We start from the raw sequence: 23179 nt of genomic DNA on the forward strand, positions 1-23179 counted from the left end.
GGTTGCTCTAAAGAAGCTGCCGCAGTAATACAAAACATTTAAGCTATGTGATCAGAATTTCTTTTTTCACCGTGCGATTATCCTGTGGTATATCACTTTTTAATGCACACCCAACAGCCAATCAGAATCAAGTATTCACCCGGACCATGGTATAACAGAAATTAATGGACGACGCGGAGGCCTGCATTGAAGTCGCTATATCACGATTTACCATTCACACTCTTGCTGTATCACAATTTTTTACATATTTTTTTACAACACACTGTTTTCTTCTTCTTGATTGGCTGTTGACCTTGTCATTCAATCTCCTCCATGCCGGGTCTCCTGTATGAAAGTGTTCAATCTTCGATAGTGAGCAGATCTTTGTTTTTGGATGTGATTTATTATTCTACAAAGATTTGAGCTTCCATCCATCTATCTTCTTTCGCCTGTCCGGGACCGGGTCGTGGGGGCAGCAGTCTAAGCAAAGATGCCCAGGCTTCCCTCGCCCCGGCCACTTCCTGCTGCTCCTCTGGGGGTACCCGAGACGTTCCCAGGCCAGCCGAGAGACGTAGTCTCTCCAGCATGTCCTGGGTCTTCCCCGGGGCCTCCGCCCCGTGGGACATGCCTGGCACACCTACACAGGGAGGCGTCCAGGTGGCCTCCGGACTAGAAGCCCGAGCCACCTCAACAGGCTCTTTTCGATGTGAAGGAGATTTGAGCTTGAAGAGTTTAAATGAGAGTCTGGAAATATTCATGTTTGTCTGAGAAAAGTGTATAAAGTGTGTAATCTGGGGTTTTACAACTTGAAATCCTCTATAACCCTACTTTGCCGATTTCATCTATAGCAGGTTATTTATGGAGCGCTTACGCCTCGATAAACTAGGGAACACTGTAGTATAGAACATCTGGGCTGTGCTACTGGAATATCTATTTTAGGTGTGTATTATCAATGTGGATTATGACTTTCTTATGCAACAGGAATTAATTATAGCTTGTATCAGAGTTTCATTTGACTCTGTATGGAGTCTATATGGCCCCAGCTCGCCTGTGAACTTATGTGTTTACTCTCTGTTGCACAGATTTGAGTTTAAATCAAATAATAAAGTTTCATTAGTTCATGTAATGGCTACCGGTTTGTGAAGTCATATCAGTAAAAGTTCACAATTAAGATTCCAGTTGGTAATGTAACCACACTTTGTGCTATGAAAGCCATCGGGTGAGCTCTCTTTGGTGCTCATTATTGAACATTGTCTAGTCTCTAATTCTATTCTGTTATATATAGATTTAAATGTCAAAACGTGATATTCTGTTTAAAAATTCCATGTTTTTTTAAATGTTTTATTAATTTAACTCAAAAACTGCTGTAACTGTCCTGACCAGTTGATGTTAAAGCTTGTGCAGATAACTAACTTGTTACATTTATGAGTTTCTTAAGCCTTTTGTAACAATTCATTGTAGTTGCATTGAAACAAAACGTCAAACAAATAGATAAATTCATAAAAATTAAAGAATTTTACACAATTCTTTAGAGCACATTACAAAAATAGTATTGCCTCTGACATAAATGCAAGACAGTAAAATACCAGTTGAGCTGATGGTGTAGATGTCACAGACATCTAAATTCATTGGTCAATTTTTGATTTATAGTGATTTCATTCAATATAAATATTTATCCATTTAGTATTGATTCATTTCTTATACTATTCAGTTTAGGGCTGCACAATATGAGGAAAACTTGCGATATAGTGATTAATATTGCGATGACGATATAACTTGCGGTATATTAACATATAAACATATAAAACAACCAAAACATAATTTCCATTTCACTGCAACAGTTTAAAAATTACATTTCAAATGACCCACATCTAAATAAGGCGAAAAACATAGAGCATAAATGGGCTCCATCCGATTGGTCTATGATGTAAAGGAGTCCATTCGATTAGTCAAATACATAAAGGGATTTCTTTGTTTCTATAAATTTTTTCAAGTTGGCATGCGATTGTTTTAGCACATTTAAGGTAACCATTTATTGCCATTTTTGCCGTCTTTTGCGATATGCATATTGCACAGCTTGATAACGCAATAACGATATATTTGCGATACATTGTGCAGGCCTAATTCAGTTCATTTTTTTTTTTTTTTTTTTTTTGAGTTTCAGAATTAATTTTGTTGTGAAAATTGGTTTCACATGATTTAAAATGGCGTATACTTGTATAGCGCCTTTCTTCCTACAAGGACAAAGCGCTTTACAGTCACAGACCCATTCACCCAGTCACACACACATTCACTCACACATTCACACACTGATGGCGGCTCCGCTGCCAAACACAGGCCCTTGCCTACCACCAGAGGCAAGGTGGGGTTCAGTGTCTTGCCCAAGGACACTTCGACTCATGGGCGTGCAAGGCGGGAATCGAACCTGCAATCTTATGATCATGGGTCGACCGCCCTACTGCTGCACCACGGCCGCCCCAAAACTAAACATTTAGGAGCTTGCATAAATAGAAATAGATGAACTTGAGGAAAAAAAAAATCTCACAGGAAAAAAGGAATTGCTTGCAAAAGAAAATAATTCAATACTTGGGTAAATTTGAATTTGATTAATCAATTCTGCATTTATTTTTTTTTACTTTATTTTAACTTGTTCTGTCCAACAGCTGAGCAAACATAATAGAGCTGAAGGCCATTTGTGTTGGTCAGGTTTTACTATCACAAAAAGAGGTTATATAACTTCGAGAAACCAGGGTGTAGATTTGTATAAACCCCTTTTTGTTGTATTATTTTTTATTTATTTGTTACATTTAGTGTGTGTGGGGAGGGAGGGGTGGAAGAGAGGAAAGGGAAGAGAGGTGAGAAAGTGGGGGATACAAGCGCTGATTTAAATAACTTATTTTAAGCTGTAACAATTATACTAGATCTGCTGAAAAGACAAATATTACATATTACGGTGAAATTCTGACACGAAGATGAGCGGAAAACATCTGTCCATCAATACACTGTGGTTTAGGAGGAGGGATATAGCAAACAGGGAGCAGTGTGGCAGTGTGCACGTGGGGGTGGATCAGATCAGATCCTCACCAGCTCGACCAGCCAGACCAGGAGAGGGGAGAAGAGCCCCCAGGCCAGGAGCGCAATTCTGCATTTTTTTAAGTGAAATTTGGTTATTTTATGTAGATTTTTAAGGCAGCTATAAAAGTTAACTCAGATATTTTTGACACAACATCCTAGGTGATTTACATTTTACTTTTACAATTGGGACTTTTGTGCTGGGATAAGATCCTTTGACCTATCATCTAGCCGTATGAAAATGGAATGTAAAAGCAGCTTGGAAAAAAAAAATGAGGTGACTCCTGAGTTGTGACTGCCTTGAAATTACGACGGAGATTTAGGGCCAGGGTGACAAAAAATTCTGGAGGATAATTTTTATCCTCACTTACAGGAAGAAGAAAAAAAGTCGAAATGTCAAGATTAAAGCCAATGTCGGTGATAAAGTCGAAATAAAGTTTTAAGAAAAAAGTGGAAATGTCGAAATTAAAGTCTAACTAGAGTTAAAGTTTTCCGTTTATTGGAGCCTTGCTTTAAGATGAAAGATGTGGAAAATTTTGTAAAGCTTTATTTCCGGATAGGTTTCAAAAACAAAGAAATTCTGAACCTTTGAGTGACTCAAAATCAGATTGTTGTCAGTGTAGCCGGCTTTCTAGGGTTCAGTGTCTGTAAAGCGGAGTTTCATATGTAAAAGAAGGAGCTTAGAGACACGTTTGGGTGTAGAGGACCACAACTTTATTTTCCTTTTCATTCACATACCCAGAAGTCCATTTGTCATCTTATGTCATAAACCTGTCATGTACAGAACAAACGGCAATGCCACAGATATAGAGTTACCTACCCCCTCTCCTCCAGATGAAACAACCTTTTTCAACATAAAACAAAGATGAAAATAGTCTATATTAGCATTAAAACGTTGAAGATGCCATAAAAGTATTCCTCCTCAGTCGGAAGCGTCACACAGACTTAGAGATCTTGTCTTTGATGGAGGAAGAAAGGATTGAAGTGGACATCTGCAGGGATACCGACACCAAATTTGCCATAGATGCGCATTAGAATCCCCTTTTTCAGAAAATCATGTCAGCCATGAGAAAAATTCATTTGTAGAGATACATTCAATTGTTACAAAAATATTCAATGTCTGTCTGCCCCAGTCTCACAATATGGGCCATTCATGCACAAAATGCAGCCTTTAAACTTAAGGGGGTACCTGCAGAATAATGCATAAATGAATATTATGGCAAATTTGGTGCTTTTACCACCAACCAGTTACAATACATCAGTACTTAGGTGAACTCTTGTTATTAACCAAATACTTTTTTTTGTTAGCATTTTTATTGAAATACACTATTCTCTGTGATTTCCTTTTTTTTTTTTTTTTTTTTTTACATTCTGTCTCTCCCAGTTGAAGTGTGTCTGTGATGGACATTACAGACCAAACTCATCTTTTTAAGTCTGTCAACTGTCAGAATCTGTGACTACCAAATACTTTTTTGCCCCACTATATGTTCTTCACTCTTTAAAATACTGTTGGCTTGATGCTTGTGTGAACTTGTCCAACATCATGTCCTCCTTAGTAGACAGTTTCTGCTGCATGAAAGTCAAAACACTTGAAGGCATAACATGACTGACACATCATCCAGCTTCTGAGGATGCCATCAAAATCATTTTGTGCATCAAAGTTTGAAAGCATGAATTTATATAGGTTCAGCGTGTGCAGTCTCTGTTTTCACTGAGCTGGGTGGAGTGCTCCTGCAGTGAAGCCACTGGTTTGCTCTGAAGGTACCGCTTTGGCATTTTCTTTTACCTAGGACTGGAGTTTAACATCAAAACATCATCACACGTATGGTAACATAATCCTGCTGCAAGTAAACCAGTTCTGCAAGATAAACTAAGCTCTGGAAACCAATGTTTGCATGAAATAAACTCTGAAGCAAAAAAAGATCTGATACCTTGAAAGACTAGAAATGTCTTGATAGCACGGAATGGACAAATCTATTGGTAGCCAATCTTACTGCTTTTACTGGGTCCTATATTTTCTTAGGTAAACACATGAATTTGACGCAGCAGGAAAGAAGTACCAATATCTTTCAAATAAAAGACTAATGCTGGGGCCACCAACTATTTTGAGTTTGCATACCTTTAGTTCAGTTTGTATACAGCATGGTGGATTTGTAAATGATGCTCCTAATCTCTTCCAGCTGCTGAGGCGTAAAATAGTCATGGATGCTTTTAACACATTGACAACGTTTAGAGGCTTAAGAGGTTTTACTGCACCATTTGTACCATTATACTAACACCTAAATAAAAAAAAAAAAGCATTGTTTGAAAAGTCTCCACATTTAATTTGTCTCCAAAAATGATTTTAGATAAATTTGTTTTCTGGTCGTTTTACTTCTGTTCTACACATGTCTTGTTTTGCAAATTTTTCCTTGTTTTTTTTATTTTTTTATTCCCAGTTAAGACCAGATAACTTCTGTTTTTTTTTAAAACTTTTTTTATTTTTATTTTTTCTAACATGTCCTGTCCAACTGCTGAGCAGACAGATGAGAGCTGAAAACCTCTTGTGTTGGACATATTTTACTGTTACAATAGGGGTTATGAAACATTCGACACACTAGGTGTATATTTGAATAAACCCCTTTAGTCTAAACTTTATTCATATTACTCATATCTGTAACAGTCTTTTGTTGGACCGGACGGAAAAGAAAAGAAGGGAAAAAGAGAGAGGGATGCCGGGGGGGGGGGGGGGGGGGGGGGGGGGTAGGCGGGTGATAATAGAGGAGGGGGGGTAGAACCGTGAAGCAGCATAACGCAACAAGCTGCAGGGTGTTTACAATCATTACAGTCAGGTTTATAAGTAATGTAAATCCAAAAGGGGGTGGGGCCTGTCCACACACCCAAATGCCACAAACATATCTGTGGGCTCCAAAAATGCCCACATACAAAACATGTCAACATGTCAACGTGTTCACAATACAACTGATGTTCACATACGCATACTTATGCATTCGGACCAACACGTAGATTATTTGTTGTAGATTATTATATATTTGTGCAAAGGTGAGCTAACACCGGTGTGCTAGCACTGGGGGGGTCTTTATGTCCTTCTAAAGTGGATGATGGAATGTAACAAAAAGGAGGGAGAGTACCAGAAACACCCGCACGGCAGCAGGGAACAACTGCCCGTCGGGCAATTACATCCGCCACCCAGACCAGGTCTACCAGGACCGCCACAGGGGCCCCCAAAGCCAGAGAGCAGGGAGGCACCAGGGAACAGAGAGTGTAAGCCCCAGCCCAACCAGGAGAGCAGCCCTCCGCCCCGCCGGTAGGGCCCAACGCGGGGCCCCGCCCCAGGAGAGCACCCTTAGCCCCAGACAAGCGACCCACTGCCACCCAGGAGTTCTGGGCATCCCCCCATGAGAGACCCGCCCTACACTCCAGACAACCGCCCAACCAGTTCAGGGTTCTGTTTTGTATTACTTAACAATCTCTTCAGTGTTAAAGCTACCATAACATGATCTCAACAAGGATGTGGTGTGATTTCTTTTTTTTTGACTGATCCTTTGGCTTGATGAGATTATCGACCCACATAGATGGATCATTGCAGATGTGTTTAATTACTTCCGTTTCCAATAGTACCAAGTCATGCTTTCTGGGATTTTAGCTTTAATTTTCATAACTAATGAGTTTTCCCAAATCTTTGTGTAGATCTACGTAAGCAGATGGAGAGCTCTGAGCTGAGGAACCAAAGACTGAAAGAAGTGTTTCAAAAGAAGATTCAAGAGTTTCGCACCGTCTGCTATGTCCTGACTGGCTACCAGATAGACATAACCACTGAAAACCAATACAGACTCACCTCAGTCTATGCTGAGCACATGGATGACTCTCTGCTTTTCAAAAAGGTAAGTTCTGTATATATTTTAGCTTGCTATATTAGCTGTGTTTCCATTACACATATTCACAAAACTTTATCAAAATACTAGAAATGTTGGAAAAACACAATTTCGCAATGACACAGTCTCCATTAAATCATAATTATGTGAATAAACACAAACCAACTCACACAATAAGTGATTCAAGAACAGGGCGACGGATGTGAACAATACTTTGATTTACAGCAGGTACATTCAAATTTCTGTCACGGCACTAGTGCTTATCATCGTTCAACAAAGGACACGTCAGCGTCTTATTCAGGCCATGGAGCTGGAGGCTCGTTACACGTGGGAGCGGCTACGGATGAAGAGATTTTGGGAAATCGTGGTTGGTGATCTTACAGAGGAGCTGTCGATCCAACAATTCTACATAACGCACTCAACTTTTGATGAGCTGTCGTGCATTTTGGGACCTGCTCCTGCGCATTGCCCAAGGCAGCCAGTTCCTATCAGGAAGCGCATTGCCATTGATAATCAATCTAAAAATTGAATGAGCTGAATTTAATTAAATTATTTCTTTTTTAGATTGCTCTTATGTTTGTATCTAAATGGACTTAAATGACGGTTTCCTCCAGCCACTCCTTCCATGATCTTTTAAAAATGCCTTTCATAGTAGCCTAGCTTCATTTTTAAAAGCTCTGCGTTGGAATCCATTCTTTTGTCCTTGCTACATTATAGTTCAATTTTTCTTTCTGTTTTCCAAAGTATGAGCATGTTTCTTAAGGTTAAAACAGGGATTCCACATGTGTACTTCATGCAAGGACTTTATTATGTGCAGTACTTAGTAATTTACTTAGAGATTGTTTTATTTTTTTGAACCTCATGTTTTATATGGGAGCACATTAGTGTGGATGTAGCATTGCACACTTCTGCACCTGCACACTTAATGAGATCAGATATGGTTTCAGATTGCTTTGAGATACTGGCAGTGTCTCTGAAAGCCTATGTGCTGTCATCATTAAACAGAAGAGGAAAGTTAAAATGAGTGCACGTTCACCATCCAACTTCCAACAGGGTGTAGTATCAGTATAAGATTGATAACCGTCTTGTTCTCTTGCTCAAAGGCTCTAAGAAGTGCTAATTTGATGTAGTAAACTTTTATAACCTTTTTTGCCACTGTATTAGGTTCTCTTGCAGTCTTTGATCAAGGTTTCTTTGCACAATGGGAGTTTTGCTCTGGTTCCAATTAAGCTGTGCATTGAAGAGAATATAAGCAGTATGCTGTGTTTTCAATGTGGGAAGGGAGTAAATTGATATATTTATCATGCCTTGTTGGTGCAGTAGTCTTTTTTTCTTTAAGTGATTCTCAAATTGAAAATGTCACTAAATTTGTCACTATAGTACTTTAAAAGCAGCGAGAAAACAGTAATGGGCATTTTAAGCTAGAAAATTGTAACACGACAAGAAGGCAATTTAAAGGCTTTTTTAAGGTTTGGCAGTGATGTTGTGCAGGTATAATAAATGGGATATTTTAAAGTTCAAGTCTCATGCTATGTTTATGGCAAATGCGATTTGTGCATCCAATTTCGATGTTAAGTGAATGTACAGACTCTAAGAGAAGTTTTGCATTTCGTCCGCCAGACACGGCGCAACTTGTAACTGCTCAATGTTTTCAGAATTCAAAAATAAGTTTTGCAGACTGTTGCTTTGCTTTGCTAAAGCCAGTAGGAACTCGACTTGTGACATGTTGATGATGCAAGCTATAGGGGAGTCCAAAACTAACATGGAGGATGCGCTGATCAATGCCGTTTATGCTGCTGCTAAACGTTCATTTGTCTTTGTATTTAAACATTGTAAAAAAAACAATCTAATTTAAAAAAAAATCTTTTTCTAACTTGTCCTGTCCAACAGCTGGGCAAACAGATGAGAGCTGAAGGCCTCTTGTGTTGGACATATTTTACTTTAACAATAGGGGTTATCAATCTTCTGATAAACCAGAGGTATGTCTGAATAAACCCCGTTTGTAATCTATGCCAAACTTTATTCATTGTTGTCATATTTAAAAATCTTTGGTGTTGGATCGGACGGAAAAGGAAAGGAGGGAAGAAGAGAAAGGGATGTTAGGTAGGTAGGGTAGTTGGGTAGAGAGAGAGGGGGGGGGTAGAGCAGCCCCCCGCCGCGCCGGGAGGGCCCCGCCCCAAAAGAGCGCCCACAGCTCCAGACGAGCACCTCACCACCACCCAGGTGGTGTGGTGCTCGTCATTTTTAACTTCTTTGGACAAATGCAGGACAGCTAGTTGTCAGTTTAACTGGGCCACAGAGACAGAAATACAGCTGAAAGCGATACTTCATCCAGGTGAAGCCCTCTCAACATCGTCCATGTCTTTCGCGATGTAACAATAAGGGGATTAAAAACATTTGTGGGTTGCTCCTACCACACGCAAATTTTTCATAAGGTTTATGAACCTCCTTTTTGGACAAATTTGACGTGTCAAAACAGGGGTGGCAAACACAAATATGATGCTTGAACCATGATTACCATGATGAAAGTGATTCACTATTTGATTGGATATCTTTCTGTAATCAAAGGTTAAAGGCTTGTGTTGTAACTGTGTGTAAAGTTCTTCTTAAATCCTTCATGAACATTTGTCAATTCAGAGCTTTGGCCAGATGATGATGGATTTTGAAAGTAACTGGGCTATTGTTGAACCTGATCAAAAATAGCAATTGTACATGAAGATCTGCACTGTAACTGCAGCTCTAGTTTTGTTTATCTTATGCAGCAACCATGCCTTAGGTTTTTGAAATCATGATTACATATTTATTACTCTTAAACATCAGATATTGATTTTTAAAATTCACCTTAACCCCTGTCTTTCTTCTTGCCTTGAAGAACTCTCTTCTAAAGTCTTTCAAACTCTGTATTGTTTTATTTCCTTTAATCATACAATAGTTTTAGCAAACCTCAATTCTTATCCAAATACTTTGCCAATTTATGGCAAAAACATCGTTTTGCACACTGCACTTTATTCTTTTGTCGTATATTGACCACATTTAGAGAACACATGGAGAATCATAGGGAGAAATGTTGGAACCATTTGATGCAGATACAAACTGCATGAGGACTAGGAAAGCAATATGAGCTCTGCCCACACAGACCCCTTAACCATCCTGGGCTTTTTTTTTCACATCTGCCTCTTTGCTTTTCTTAATCCTGCCCAACAACACATTTCTGTTATCTCTTTCAGTCTTTATCTCTTTCCTTTCATTGCCAGTCTCTGATCTGTGCACATATCAGTGGCTAATTACTGTGATGTTTCTCTGTTGTGTTATGATACCGGCCCTCGAGCTAGAACAGATACTGTAGTGGAACCATTCCATTGAGGCTGCTTTATTTTCTTGGCAGGTAATTATTGTGGTCAATTAGTGCCTTGCTCAATGACTCACTTGAATGCTTGTAAGAAAGTTAATGACATTAAAAAAAAAATGAAATTGAGGGATTAGTACATTCATGTGAGTCCAAGCCGCCTCGTAAACCGATCTGTGGGAATCACTCACTGTCAATATTAGTAACCTCATAGTGTGTCTGCACACAGAACATACACATTCACTATTGTGAAATCTCCAACGAACACTCAAATGGTTTGACACAGAACACCACCTCTTACCACCCACCTTCCTTCACGTGCATACAAATGTTCAAGCCTGTACCACTGATGGTGTTTGTGTTCAGAACCACCCATGCCTAAAGGAATACAAACACTTCCTTTCCAGCTATCCTTATCAAGACTTTACATTCCATGCAGCCTTTCTTTAACTGTGTAGTATCTCATTCATCCAGATTGGTTCAATCAAAGTGGTAGATAAAAAAGCAGTCAAATTGGACTTTATCTAAGACAAACCAAGTCCAGTTGACAGATTCTTACCTACTACTTTGAAAGCCTTACTTTAGCTACTATGACCACATGCTTAATTCTATCTGCAATTTAACACCTAAGCCTGATCCCCTATCAGGAGTCTTTTGAAATTATGTTCTGTCACCAACTTGAACTCATTTTCTGGGTCTGGGTTTCTAGGAGGGACAGTGTTTATGTGAAACACAGGTTTAAATAAGGAGATGAAAACAAGTTCCAAAAATTAGACCTAAATTCTATTCACACAGCACTCATAATAGATGCTTTTGGGATGAGTCAGTGTAATCTCAGATTTGAGCAAGATGAGGGAGAAATAACTGTTGTCTCTAAAATAGACCATATCTCCCTTCAAAGAGCTCCATGGAAACACTATTCCAATGTTTACATGTCTTGGTTTAAAGGTTGAAGCTACTTTTCCTTTACCAATGCTGCTAAAATCCTCTTCCTATCATATAAGCTGTTTAACAGTCATATTTTATCACTCTGAATGTAATCTTCACATTAATTAATTTATTTGATTTTTTTTTTTTTTTTCCTTTTGCAAATCTACCATTAACAGCTCTGTAATTATAATGTTGAAGTTTCCATTGCTGGAGTATAAAGTAAATTTTATTCCAACATCCTAAATAAAAAAACAGGTTCAAACATTACTTATAAATGCACCGTCCAGTTTGTTTCATCTAGGATGTCTGGGATAGAAACCCCGGGGGCCTTTCTAGTACATGTACATTCTTTTCATCATATGTAACAGTACACAAATGAAATCAGTCTACTGTAAACATAAACTACAGCAGCACTATCTTTGCATCTAAATGTCATAGTATAGCAGCTATGTACTACAACATGTAATCTACCAACATATGAAATATGGGTGTGAGATTGGAGAGTGGATGTCTCTCCTCTCTGTCCAGCGGTAAAATGCTCTAATGTTGCCATAAAACTAATAAGGCTTGAAGAGTGGAAGCTCTTTGGGAGCATTTAGATTAACGGCATCATCACATTATTGACAATGTGGGCATTATGTCCTCTGTGTGCTTCTCGGGAAGGCTTACAGCCATCCCTGTGGCAGGATTTTAGCCCAGTGATCGTCAGCAGGCATTAAGTGAACCCAGTATTGATCCACCATTAAATTCTTTCTCAAGAGACTCAAAACTTAGAGTTTTTGAAGTTTTAGGAATTCAGCTTGTCATTGCAGTTCTTGCTATGGTGATATGTAAACTAGCTGGATGTAAGAATGTGAAATGTGTTAATTTGATTATGTATTTAGGTTGCATTAATCATAAAATAAAATCGTAAAAAAATGGGTGTGTAGGGTATTTGTTTGTGTATGAGCTTAAAGTGCACTTGTATGTACTTTGTATTTTTAGCTCACCCCTAGGTGAGAGGGCTGATTAGTTTTCCTGATTAGGTGTTTTTGAAGCTTTGCTAATCAGTGTGATAAACATCTTGGCTTCAGGAGTGAGAGAGTTATTTAAATACTGCTCAAGTTTCAAAGAAGGGGAAGCACTACTTTTAGCTTTTAATAACAAGAACATGAAAATTTAGTGCAAAGCTCAGACCTTCACTTTTAATGATTTGATTGCTACTGACCAAAGAAAACATATAACAAAATGCCTTGTGGATTTTAAGTTGGTAATGAAATTTCAATCTTCATAATCTGAATTTGTTTGTAATATCCTCGTAAGATAGAGGGTGTTTATGATTTGAGAAAAAAGAGACTACAATACTATACAAAAAAAAACAAAAGTTTCTCATGTATCGAAGAGCCTGATCCGAAAACATGATATTGCCACTTTTTGATATACATTTTGTTTGTTGTATTGACACAAAGAAAGGAATTTTTTGTGGGGTTTTAATCCTCCAACCAACACTCCAGTGGGTTTGTTTGAAGTGAAGTAACACTTGTTTTTTCTCTCTTTTAAGGCTACATTACACACCTTTAAATTCAAAGACCAATATTTTCTAGGATGGAAAGCACAAGGTTCATATTTAAACACATTTCAATCAAAAAGCGCTTGAAAATTACATAAATACTAATAGAATGCTGTCTTGTCATTAATATCCCATCCAGAAGTCTTCTTAGTCAATTTAGCCAATTATTTTAATATCTCCTAAAGATTTGCTGCTAGGAAATACTGCTGAATAATAGGTTTTTCCATGTCTTTACTCGCTTGATTTCTGTAAAGTTGTTTGTAGAAGACACTTTGAAGGCACACTAGAATTGCAACAAAGTTATTTATTAGTAGGGGCAATGCATAAGTTAATGAAGTGAATATATAAATGTATATCTCCCCCTTACTCCAAAAACCTTTTCCAATTAAACTTAACACATACATCGATAATAACCATGGAATATGAAGTGTAAACTCTATAAGTTTTGCTTTCATCAGAATTTTCATCTGCAAAAAACCCTCATACTTAAATGATGCTGCCGATATACCGTATATGTTATGATAGCCAAAGATTACAATAAGAATCAGGGAAGTTAGATTCCTCTTAAATTGTAGTCAAAGTTTTCCAAACCTCAAACCTTATTTACTTGTTTTGATAAATTAGCTCAAAACAGAATAGCTTGATGACCATTTGCCAACATACAAAGAACCTTACCAAAACCCAGATGGTACCAAAATCCAAGTAGCTACTTGTTAAGATACTCTTTTATTGATTCTTAACCAGAAAATGGTGCACACAACAGATCAGTTTTGAACAATAAAACTTGACTGCCTTCAAATTTTCAGAAACAAGCATTGAAATACAGGCAGATGCATCACAATTTTCATTGTAGATTGAGACTACACCATTGTTTTCTGCACCAACAGTGCCCTCAGGGGCTTTGCTTCTGTGTACCTGTATCTCTTCTCTCACTAAAACCATAAGGATCACAACAGGCCAGCAAAATACAGCATGACACCAACTATTCGTCAAAACCATAGACATGCGAGTGAAATATATGTTTTAAAAAAAGGTAAAAACAAAGAACAAAACAGGATTTTGGATAAATGCTTAGAGGCCATCTAATATGCTGTGTGCACGGACTATGAAACCTGTGTGGAAAAATATCGTTTGTCTGGATTTGCCTTAATATATTATATGACCAGTTTATGTGATTGAAAAAGGACCAGAAAGGTAAATGCTACCCCAAAGTATATTTTTCAATTCTTTGGCCAGATGTCTTGGATTAATTGTTTTATTCTCAAAACTTCAACTAATGAGCCGCTCAATTTATTAGGAAGGATCTATACTCACTTTAAAATTGGTATTAGACCAGATAACAAAAACACTTTAGTCTTGCAAATTACACTTGTAGGTCTTTTTCAGATAAGTTACTCTGGTCTCACTCATTCAAGCTCTTGATTAGCTCAATAATCAGCACATATGCACGTAGTTGTCTTCCTTCTGCTGTTACCAAACACTTCCTAATGTTCGCCATCGCCTAAGTCTACCTTCATTATCTTTCACTGCTCTTACTTTACTTCCTTGCCACCATCCCCTCGATCTTATTTTCCTAATTAAAGAATAAGGTATAATCTCAGGGCTACCTCATTAAAATGTACTGCCAATTAACTGCTAAAGCCCTTACCATAAGGGAGATGAAGGCAAGTCAAAAGCATGAAGTAATGGCACATTCTCAGTGATACGTTCATGAGCAGAGGCAATGAAACTGTGCTGTTTTGAAAAGACTTGAATTACTTTGGCGAAGCAAAGAAAAGAAGTCGTCTCTTAATGAAATATGGCTCATGAGCGCTGTCTTGTCTTAATGACTTGTTTTCATTTTATCAGCAACTTGGGAATTAACACCGCATGACTTTGTGTATGACTACAAAATTTGTGATATGATATATACAGCAAGACAACATTAGCTTGCCCGTTGCAAACTCGGTCAGTTTCCAATCTTGTCAGTTTGTAATACTGCACACTGATTTATTTGTAGTTTTTGTTTGAAATATATATTTTAAATAACAGCAGCTGGGTAGCTCGGTTGATAAGGTGAGAGACTACCACGCAGGATTCGATTCCTGGACGGGAATGAAGAATGGTACTGGGGCAATTACAATAGCAATTATCAACACCCAGTGAGGGCTCTTGGGCAAGACTGCCTCCCAAGCACGGCTCGGCTGCAGCTCACCGCTCCTTCAGGGGATGGGTCAAAAGCGGAGAACAAATTTCCCATTGTGTGATAAATACAGTATAATAAAATAAATTAAAAAAATAATTCAAAACCAGTAACCACAAATAAATGTATAGGCAAAGCAACTCTAAATCTGCAACTGGACAGAGTGTTGTGCATCTATAAGTAAAAAAACGAAAAACATTTTACATGGTAACTGGTGTATACTTTTATGAGACCATTTTTCTAACTTGCTTTAAGGCCCAAAGTGCCTTACACACAGTCCTACACACATTCACATGCTGATGGCGGCTCCACTACCTTAAACTGGAGCCAACCTGTAACCACCAAGAGCAATGTTGGGTTCAGTGAATTGCCCAAAGGACACTTGGACACATGGGCAGGCAAGGCGGGCGCCGGACCTTTATCTTCTGATACCTCTACACTACGGCTGCCCCTTTGTATCAAAAGACAATATTGGTTAAAGCACAAACTCTTTAACTAGATTTAAAAAAAAAAAGTGTGAAATGTTGACAGTTAGTCCAAATCTTGTTTTGAGGCTGTAGTTCACAGAATGAGAATAAAAACACAGACGCAAGAGCAGCAGCCATCCAGTGATGAGAACCTTTCACTGTCCTTGGAAGATTGGTACCCCTTTCAAAAATATACAGAAGTAAATGTACAAAATCTCTTGGTGCTTTTTACGGCATCCAGCTGTCTTTATCGACTATAGAACAGCTGGTGAAGTCCCCTAATGACAAAAAAACGCTCAAACAGCTTATCGAAGGGGAATACTGACAAGAGCAGTTTCTTTGTGCTTTGTTTTCAGTTCTTTTCTTAAGAATGCCATGAAATCATCTCAATCGGAGTGTGAAAAGAAAGTAATTACAACGGATAAAACTCAAACCCTCTGAGGCGTGACTTCTATTTTAATAATGGCAAGTTTCATAGAAAGACTAAAATGACCTTGGCTCGTTAAGTTTGAAAATCTACTGAACCAGTTTAGTGACATGGAAAAATAGACCAAACATTTACAAAGTAGAATTAGCAAATTTACCAAAGACATTTTTCTGCATGAGTATGTGTTTGTAACACCCTTTGTAACACCCTACACTAGTTTTTGACAGTCGATCCTAGGAAATAGTTCAAAAAAGGGCTGAGAGATTGTTTTGATTTAACTTCACAGTCAGGAGGCGAATAGTTTCATGTGTGAATAATGATTTATTTTTGTGAAAGGTTGTTAGGATAATATAATTGTTTAACTGTTGCCTATTGGTGAGGCAGGGAAAGAGAAATCCAGTATTCTGTCTTTATTTTATTCCCTCTCTGTTAGTCCAAATTCTAAGCTGTGCATTGGAATTTTCCGAAGGCATAAACATTTGAATTCGATGATCCATCATTCATGTTTTTAGACTGAGAGTAAAACCTCAGTTTCTGTTTAAGGAGAACATGCAAGCCTCCAACAAAAAGGCAGACATTACTGTGAGATGACAGTGCTACTGAATACACTTCAGTAGAGTGTCTAGTTTATCATGGTTATTCATGTTTAGCAACAGTTATCAAACATTCATATTTCACATGTTTCATCAAGGGGAAGGCTAATTTTGACTAAATACCTCTGGGATTAGCTGATAAGTGAGGGCTGACGACTTTTACTGACATGTATTAAGTACTAATAAACTATAAATATTAATGCTGATAGATGAAAGGTGTGGGAAAACTGACCTACATTTTTTTAACATATCTTTGAACCCACAAAGAGAAACGTGAGTTAAATCCAAGAGAAAATAAGAATGTTGAGCCTGATTCTTCCTGACAGTTTCCTGTTCTGGTTGCCCTCAGGTTGTGTGTATGTCAGGATGCAAGTCAGTGTGTTGGCTTGTGTGCACTTGTTGATGTCGCTGGTTCTTGTGGTCAGGGTTTGGAGTATATGTCCTCTGTCTTCTCTGTAACATTCCATCTACTTAGATCTACCCGAGTTCTCTGAGATTTTATAGTTTCAAGTTCTTCAATTATAGTCAATAATTATAAATGCAGCATATTCTAGGTTTGCCTGTGGCAGCCTCCTGGGGGTTGATGTTCTCTTTTGAGTGTAAACTTTATTCTCCACTGCAGATCTGACATTTGTGCTTCTTTACTCTACTGCCTTACACGTGTTTAACATGAAACCCTTAAAAACACAGTTTTGTACTAACAACACCTGTGGACAGGCAAGCAAAAATACTCTGGAGGTACTTTCCTGCTAAATAACTAGCTGCTATTAACCTGGCACCGGTTAATAGCAGCTAAAGTTGCTGCTATTAACCGGCAGCAACTAAAGTGCTAAAGTTACAAAGAAATTGTGCTTAACTGGCATTAAAGTTATTTAAGATGAATTATATAAAATACTATACAAGTTATACAGAGAAAAACTGCAACTTCAAAAAGTGCAAAACCTATTAAAGTCCCACTCTGATGCTCTTTTGATCTATTTTTAAAGCGTTCTACGTGGTCTTTTGAAAATGAAAATGGTGTTTTTAGCCAAAATGAAAGAAAAAAAAAAAGTCACTTTTAGTTTTCTGAAAGCTGTAGTAGCCCTATGTTTGCGTGGAGAAACCCCATCCCGTCTTCCCTTCCTGTTGCAGTAATCGCTAGGGTTGGGCGATGTCCCCTAAATTGGCCGTTGACGATGTTTGCTGTCAACCATCGGGATGGACGATGACATCGTGGGGGGGGGGGCTATTTTTACATTTTTCGTTCTTATACAACTGCTATTCGTTATTTTACTTTTTTTATTTTATTTCCCAACTAATGACTAATCCGCGATGATCCAGTATAAACTGAGGGAAGTGACTTTAACAAAAAAAGTAACAAACAAAATAGAAAAGAAGTAGTCTGCTCCCGCACTTCACTAGTGAAGTGGACCGGTGGAGCGCGGACTTACAGCTTTGTGTTTGAGGGGAAGGGGGGGGGGGTGCTTTGTTACATGAGCGGTAAGTGTGGGAGATTTAATACTGCGATCCGTCCCGCACCTCTAGGGGTACGAGGCTACGAGCTACCGAACTCAGAACCGGGTCTAAAACTGTGTGTGTGAGCACAGCTCGGATCGTCAGCAGACACACAGGGGTTTGAGCTTCAAAGCAGAAATGTCGCTCAGTCCTTAGAAAACAGTCAAACAATGACGTGGATTTGTGTTTCCAGTTGTGTCCCGACTAAATAAAGGCTGATGTTATTCCCACATGTTTACGTGCAGCGCCACCCAAAGCTAATGTTGTTAGCCCGTGTTAGCATACTGCTAATCCTGGCTTCTTTCCGGCTCCGTCCAGAAAAAGCACTGACCACACGGATTAAAATTCAAATGATGAGCGAACAGGTTTTTCATAATAACCGTAACATTATTAAAAGCACGTTTAGAAGATCGTCTCGTATATTACCGAACTGACATGTCAATGTATATAGCCGCTCGGCGCTGTTTAACATCGTTTTGTATTGAATTGTTACATTCAATAAAGTTTGGAAAAAAAAGCCGCTCGGCGGAATTTTCCCCCCCTTCCGGTTTTCAAGCCCTACTGCGCATGTGCGAATGATTTATTCCGACTGAAAGTGTGACCTTAGTAAACTTTTTTATATTTTGAAAACATTTTTCTGTGCCATGTACACGGTTGGATTCTAATCCGACCATTGATCCCATCAAGATATTTTGTACATGTAACCGCGGCTTATGGTGTCGACTCGCAACGTGGCGGGGGCGTGGCATCACGATGGTGTCTCTTCATCGGGATCTCAGTCACCCATCACGATGGACGATGATATCGTCCATCGGAACAACCCTAGTAAGCGCTCTGTTTACCCACTCTCTCACTGGCTTATAGCAACCCCAGCTTAACATTACCTGTGTAACAAAAATGGCAAGCAATGTCTGATCTTTGTTTTGTTCGTCCGAAGGAAAACGAAGACCTACATGGATCTAGTCGTCTACTAGTAGATGCATCAGAATGTAGTGGAGCAGTGGGCTTGTGGCCTTCCCAGCTTTTTTTCAATGTAACAAATAAGCTATTTTCAACTGCTCTTTTTGTGTGTCTGGTCCTGATTTGTATATAGAAATATTCAGAAAAGCTATTTTAAGCTTAATTTGCTTTATATATGCCCTCCATCATCAGAAAAATGCCACAAAGCATGTTAAAAACACCATAAGCACACTTTTCATCGGAGTTGCCCTATCAACAGTCAGAAAGTTGAGGATAACTAAGTGTAAAAGAAACACCAACCAGGAAGTCAAATTCCAGGTGACCATTTTTTGTAAGGCTTTGCTAACAAGATCGAAAATTCAGAAAAAAGTGTTGACAAAGCAAAACTTCAAGCTGATGTCATATAATCAAATCCTCAAATATTCCATGTATGGTGTGAACATTTGTAATTAGTTTGAGAATTCGATTATTAATTGTTTGATCTCATTTGGGCTCATACATATGAACAACATTTGAAGATCAGTGGGTAAAAAGCTGATTAAAATTTAAATACTGAATAATTTTGCTGGTGATTTGATTATTCTTTGAAAGAGTTTTGTTCAATTCAGCGTCCTCTTTGGCCTTTTCACTCCTCTGTGTGTCACGTACCCTGCTGTGGAATTTAGAAAAATGCCACAATCTTCAATTAGATTGAAAGGTTTTCATCTGCATATTTCTGATTATTCAACTGTTCCATTTTTTGTTTACTTACAAATCAACAGCTATGCTAGCACTCTGTGTACACGACCGGTGAAGATGTTCTTCTTGACATGGGATGGCTGTGTGTATTTGTGCAGTGTGTGTACATCAATATGCTGCCCCAACTGTATGGGATTTAAAGAACAAAAGAAACCTTTTTCTTTTCTATTCACTTGTTTATTTCATTTGGATTAATATTTAGGTTATTTGGATAAATATTTTTCAGTAGTTGAATTACAGGATAGTCTTTGTAACCAATGACGAAAAGGTTTAGATAGTCAGACAGGAAAAGTAGTATCACTTGCAACAAACAGAAAGCAGTAGGTTGTGGATTTAAAAGTTGTTTTATATAAGAAGTAGTTCCAGTGTTGTATTTACACAGTATCAGAATAATGGGAAACATCTATAAAGGTTTTTCATTATTCATTTTCTTGTTCCGTGTGTTTTTAAATCAACTTACCTAGATTGTCTGATGCATGCCAGGGTTCAAAGTTTTAGATGGTCTGCTTTTTTGTCACAGGTGTGAAAACTCACCTGACCTTTAGTGATGACCAAACTAGGCCCTCAAGAAGAGCACATTTCTTAAAGCTAGTGTGTTCTCTTAGGACATGGGAAGGTTTCTATTCTCTCTTTTTTGTTTTATTTGAAATCTCTCCTGAACTTTGGAGCAGACCAAACGAACCCTCAGACTCCCAGTTCACTTCAGGGTAAACCAAAGTGAAATAAGGGGGAGTGAAGAACAGAAGAACCAAGTCTTAAAGGGCCCATACCATGAAATGTTAACTTTTTTAGCTTTTAAGTGTATTATAATGTTCATTCCTCACTATAAAGAACCCCAAAGTGGTATATTGATCCATTACTCCAGTACTCTGAGCACCAGCCCCTCCCAACCCACAAAAACAGGTTCTCACTCACTGACATAGACCAGGAAGAACAGCCCGTTCCCGGAAGAGTCTGCACGAAGACAGTATCTTCCAATTGTGCCCTGTCTCCAATAAATGCCAGGTCTAATGGGTGATCGATACATTAAACACCGGTAGATAATAGTGGCCGGTCTCCTTTAAGACCCCACCCCCACCCCTGCACACTCGTGCAAATGGCGGGTTTCTGTCTGTGGCTTACTTTTGTGAGTCAGCATAGCGATGGCCAAGAAACACTCTACGATTTAGCATTTTAACTTGGTGCAGTGGCATACGCCAAAGAACATTCTGGTGAGGAATCCCCTTCAAAGCAAAGAGGATTTATGATACGGAGGTTGATGCTTCAAAGAGAAGAAAAAGGTTCACAGCCAGAGCTAATCAGAACATAAAACAATGTTTTCATCATTTCAGTAAACCCTGTAATGTTCCTCTGGTGGTGGTATCTGCATATTATGAATGACTTTCAGCGCAAAATGAACCTGTTTACCCATCATTGTTCAGTCTGTGATGGAATAAACGCCGGGGCTACTAAAGTCAGTTAAATGGTAGACACATGCATTTTTGCAAAAGTTCGGATGTTGTTTGTTTTCATGGGTGAAACGCAGACACGCTGTTGAGGGCGGCTCTAGGTTGACGTCATGAAACGGGTGGCACCCCCAAAGAGCAAAAGGCGGAGCCTCAGAGATCGTGTCGTCTTAGAAAATGAGCTGCGATTAAAACTCAGATTTCATACAAACATTGTTCTCGAGTGTGTCAAAGGTATTATATGAGCTTATATATCGATATAATTTACTCTGAAAGGCTTAAGAAAAGCATGACAAAAGCCCTTAAAAAACAGTAAAATGAACATGAAACTGAAGAGGCAGGACTTCCAAAAAAGTTAGATTTTGTCTAACATGGGTAACAGAGGTGGTTAAGGCAACCTATGGTCATGTAAAAATGAGGAAATTAGCTGAACTCGCTGAATCCTTCTTGCTTTTTCCAATGTTTTGGTTGGGCAACATCTCCCCCATGTCAACATCATTTGGAACTGCGTGATTCTTCCAGACGGTTTGGTCCGCGTCAGTTTTTGCTTCCCTCCTGCGAGCGCAGTGTGTGAAAGCAAACAAAACCTGACAAAGGTGTGACAATTATTAGCATTCTCCTTCTGTTCAGACTGACTCGGCGGGTCTTTCTTAGTGTGAAAGCTGCTCTAATGATGCATGTGGAGATTTTCAAACAGTATGTTACTGATGCCCTTCACTGACTCCTGCATATTTTCTTTTTCGGTCATTATGTGGATGTTTGTTTGCATCTTCTGTTCTGACCTTGTTTGTTTGGATCATGATTGTCATTCAGGGAGTATTACCCGTTTCATTTGTTTTGGTCACTGTGAAGCCCCTCCCTGCTTCTCCAATTAGCAAGTATTGATTACCATTAAGTGGATTAAGAAAAATAAAAGGGTAAATTGGGTAGCATGACAGTTCTTTTTACATATTTTTTTTAGATACCATCCTTCCATTGTCTTAACCCCCATATCCCTTTAGAGGTCACTGGGTTGCCGGAGCCTGTCCCAGCTAGCAGGTACACCATGAACAGGTCGCCAGTGTGTTGCTGGGTACACGTTCTAAATCATTACCACATGCACACCTAGGGGCTCTTTCGACAAACCAGTTGACCTATGAAGCATGTTTTCGAAATGTGGGAGGAAGCCGGAGCACCCGGAGAAAGCCAACGCATACACGGGGAGAACATGCAAACTCCACAAAGAAAGGTCCCAACTGGGATTGGAACCAGGGCCTTTTTTGTTGTGATGTGACCACTATATCACCGTGTAACCCCAAACCTCTCATCACGGCGGAAATTAGATCGGCTGTCATCTTGTTAGAGTAAAGGTGCTGGCTCAGTAAGTGTTTAAACTAGCCTTCTATGGAAATAAGAGAATAATTCTGCCTCCTCTTTTACACTCCTCACTATCACTGCATGTATTCCTGTCAAACTGCTAAATAAACTTTGTTTCAATAATTTACATTTTGCTCCTTTTCCCGTAAATGTTTTTGTTCAAATTTTAAGTAGAAAACCTATTTTGTTTGGAAAGTTTTAGTGTAAAAGGATTTCATGGATTTACTGAATCACTATAACATCTTTATTTTAGTAGATGATAAGTTTTGAATCATTGATTCCCTCCCCATTTTTACAGTTAAAATATACGGCTGGGGCTTGTTTTGTTTTTTTTAACTTTGCTCATAATGATGTTGAAGTTACTTTTGTTTGAATGCAGAAAATACAAGTTACTGCTTCAATCTAAGCAATTAAGTAAATTCTCTATTTTGATTTAGATTCCTCTTTCGTGAATAAAATTGCCATTTTTTCTTGCTGAAAGCTGCAAAAAATATGTATAATGAAGACTTGCTAGTTTCTACAAAATTGGCATCACATTCAAATGTAAATTTGAAATAAATCCCTTAAAAAATTGAATAATTAAGAATCCTAAAAAATGACGTTTTGTCTAAATCACATTTTGATTAATACAGCGGTCCACTATGTTGGAATTTTTGTCAGTCACTCCACCATTGTCATTCAAACTATAAATTACCACAACAATCGATATTTAGTCATATTTCTGGCTTCAAATCAGCCTCTTTTTAACTATCAAGTCAACTTAAAG

At 38.5% G+C, this 23179-nt stretch overlaps 1 protein-coding gene across 1 annotated transcript in view; it reads left to right on the forward strand.

Moving 5' to 3' along the window:
• mad1l1 (mitotic arrest deficient 1 like 1) overlaps positions 1-23179 on the forward strand; it is a 67160-nt gene that overhangs the window by 39992 nt on the left and 3989 nt on the right. The window contains exon 17 of the mRNA XM_011477875.3: positions 6742-6935. Within this exon, the coding sequence (XP_011476177.1) occupies positions 6742-6935 (194 nt within the window). The remainder of the gene's footprint in view (positions 1-6741; positions 6936-23179) is intronic.

Source organism: Oryzias latipes, chromosome 1, assembly GCF_002234675.1.
Source record: "Oryzias latipes chromosome 1, ASM223467v1".
Lineage (NCBI taxonomy): Eukaryota > Metazoa > Chordata > Actinopteri > Beloniformes > Adrianichthyidae > Oryzias > Oryzias latipes.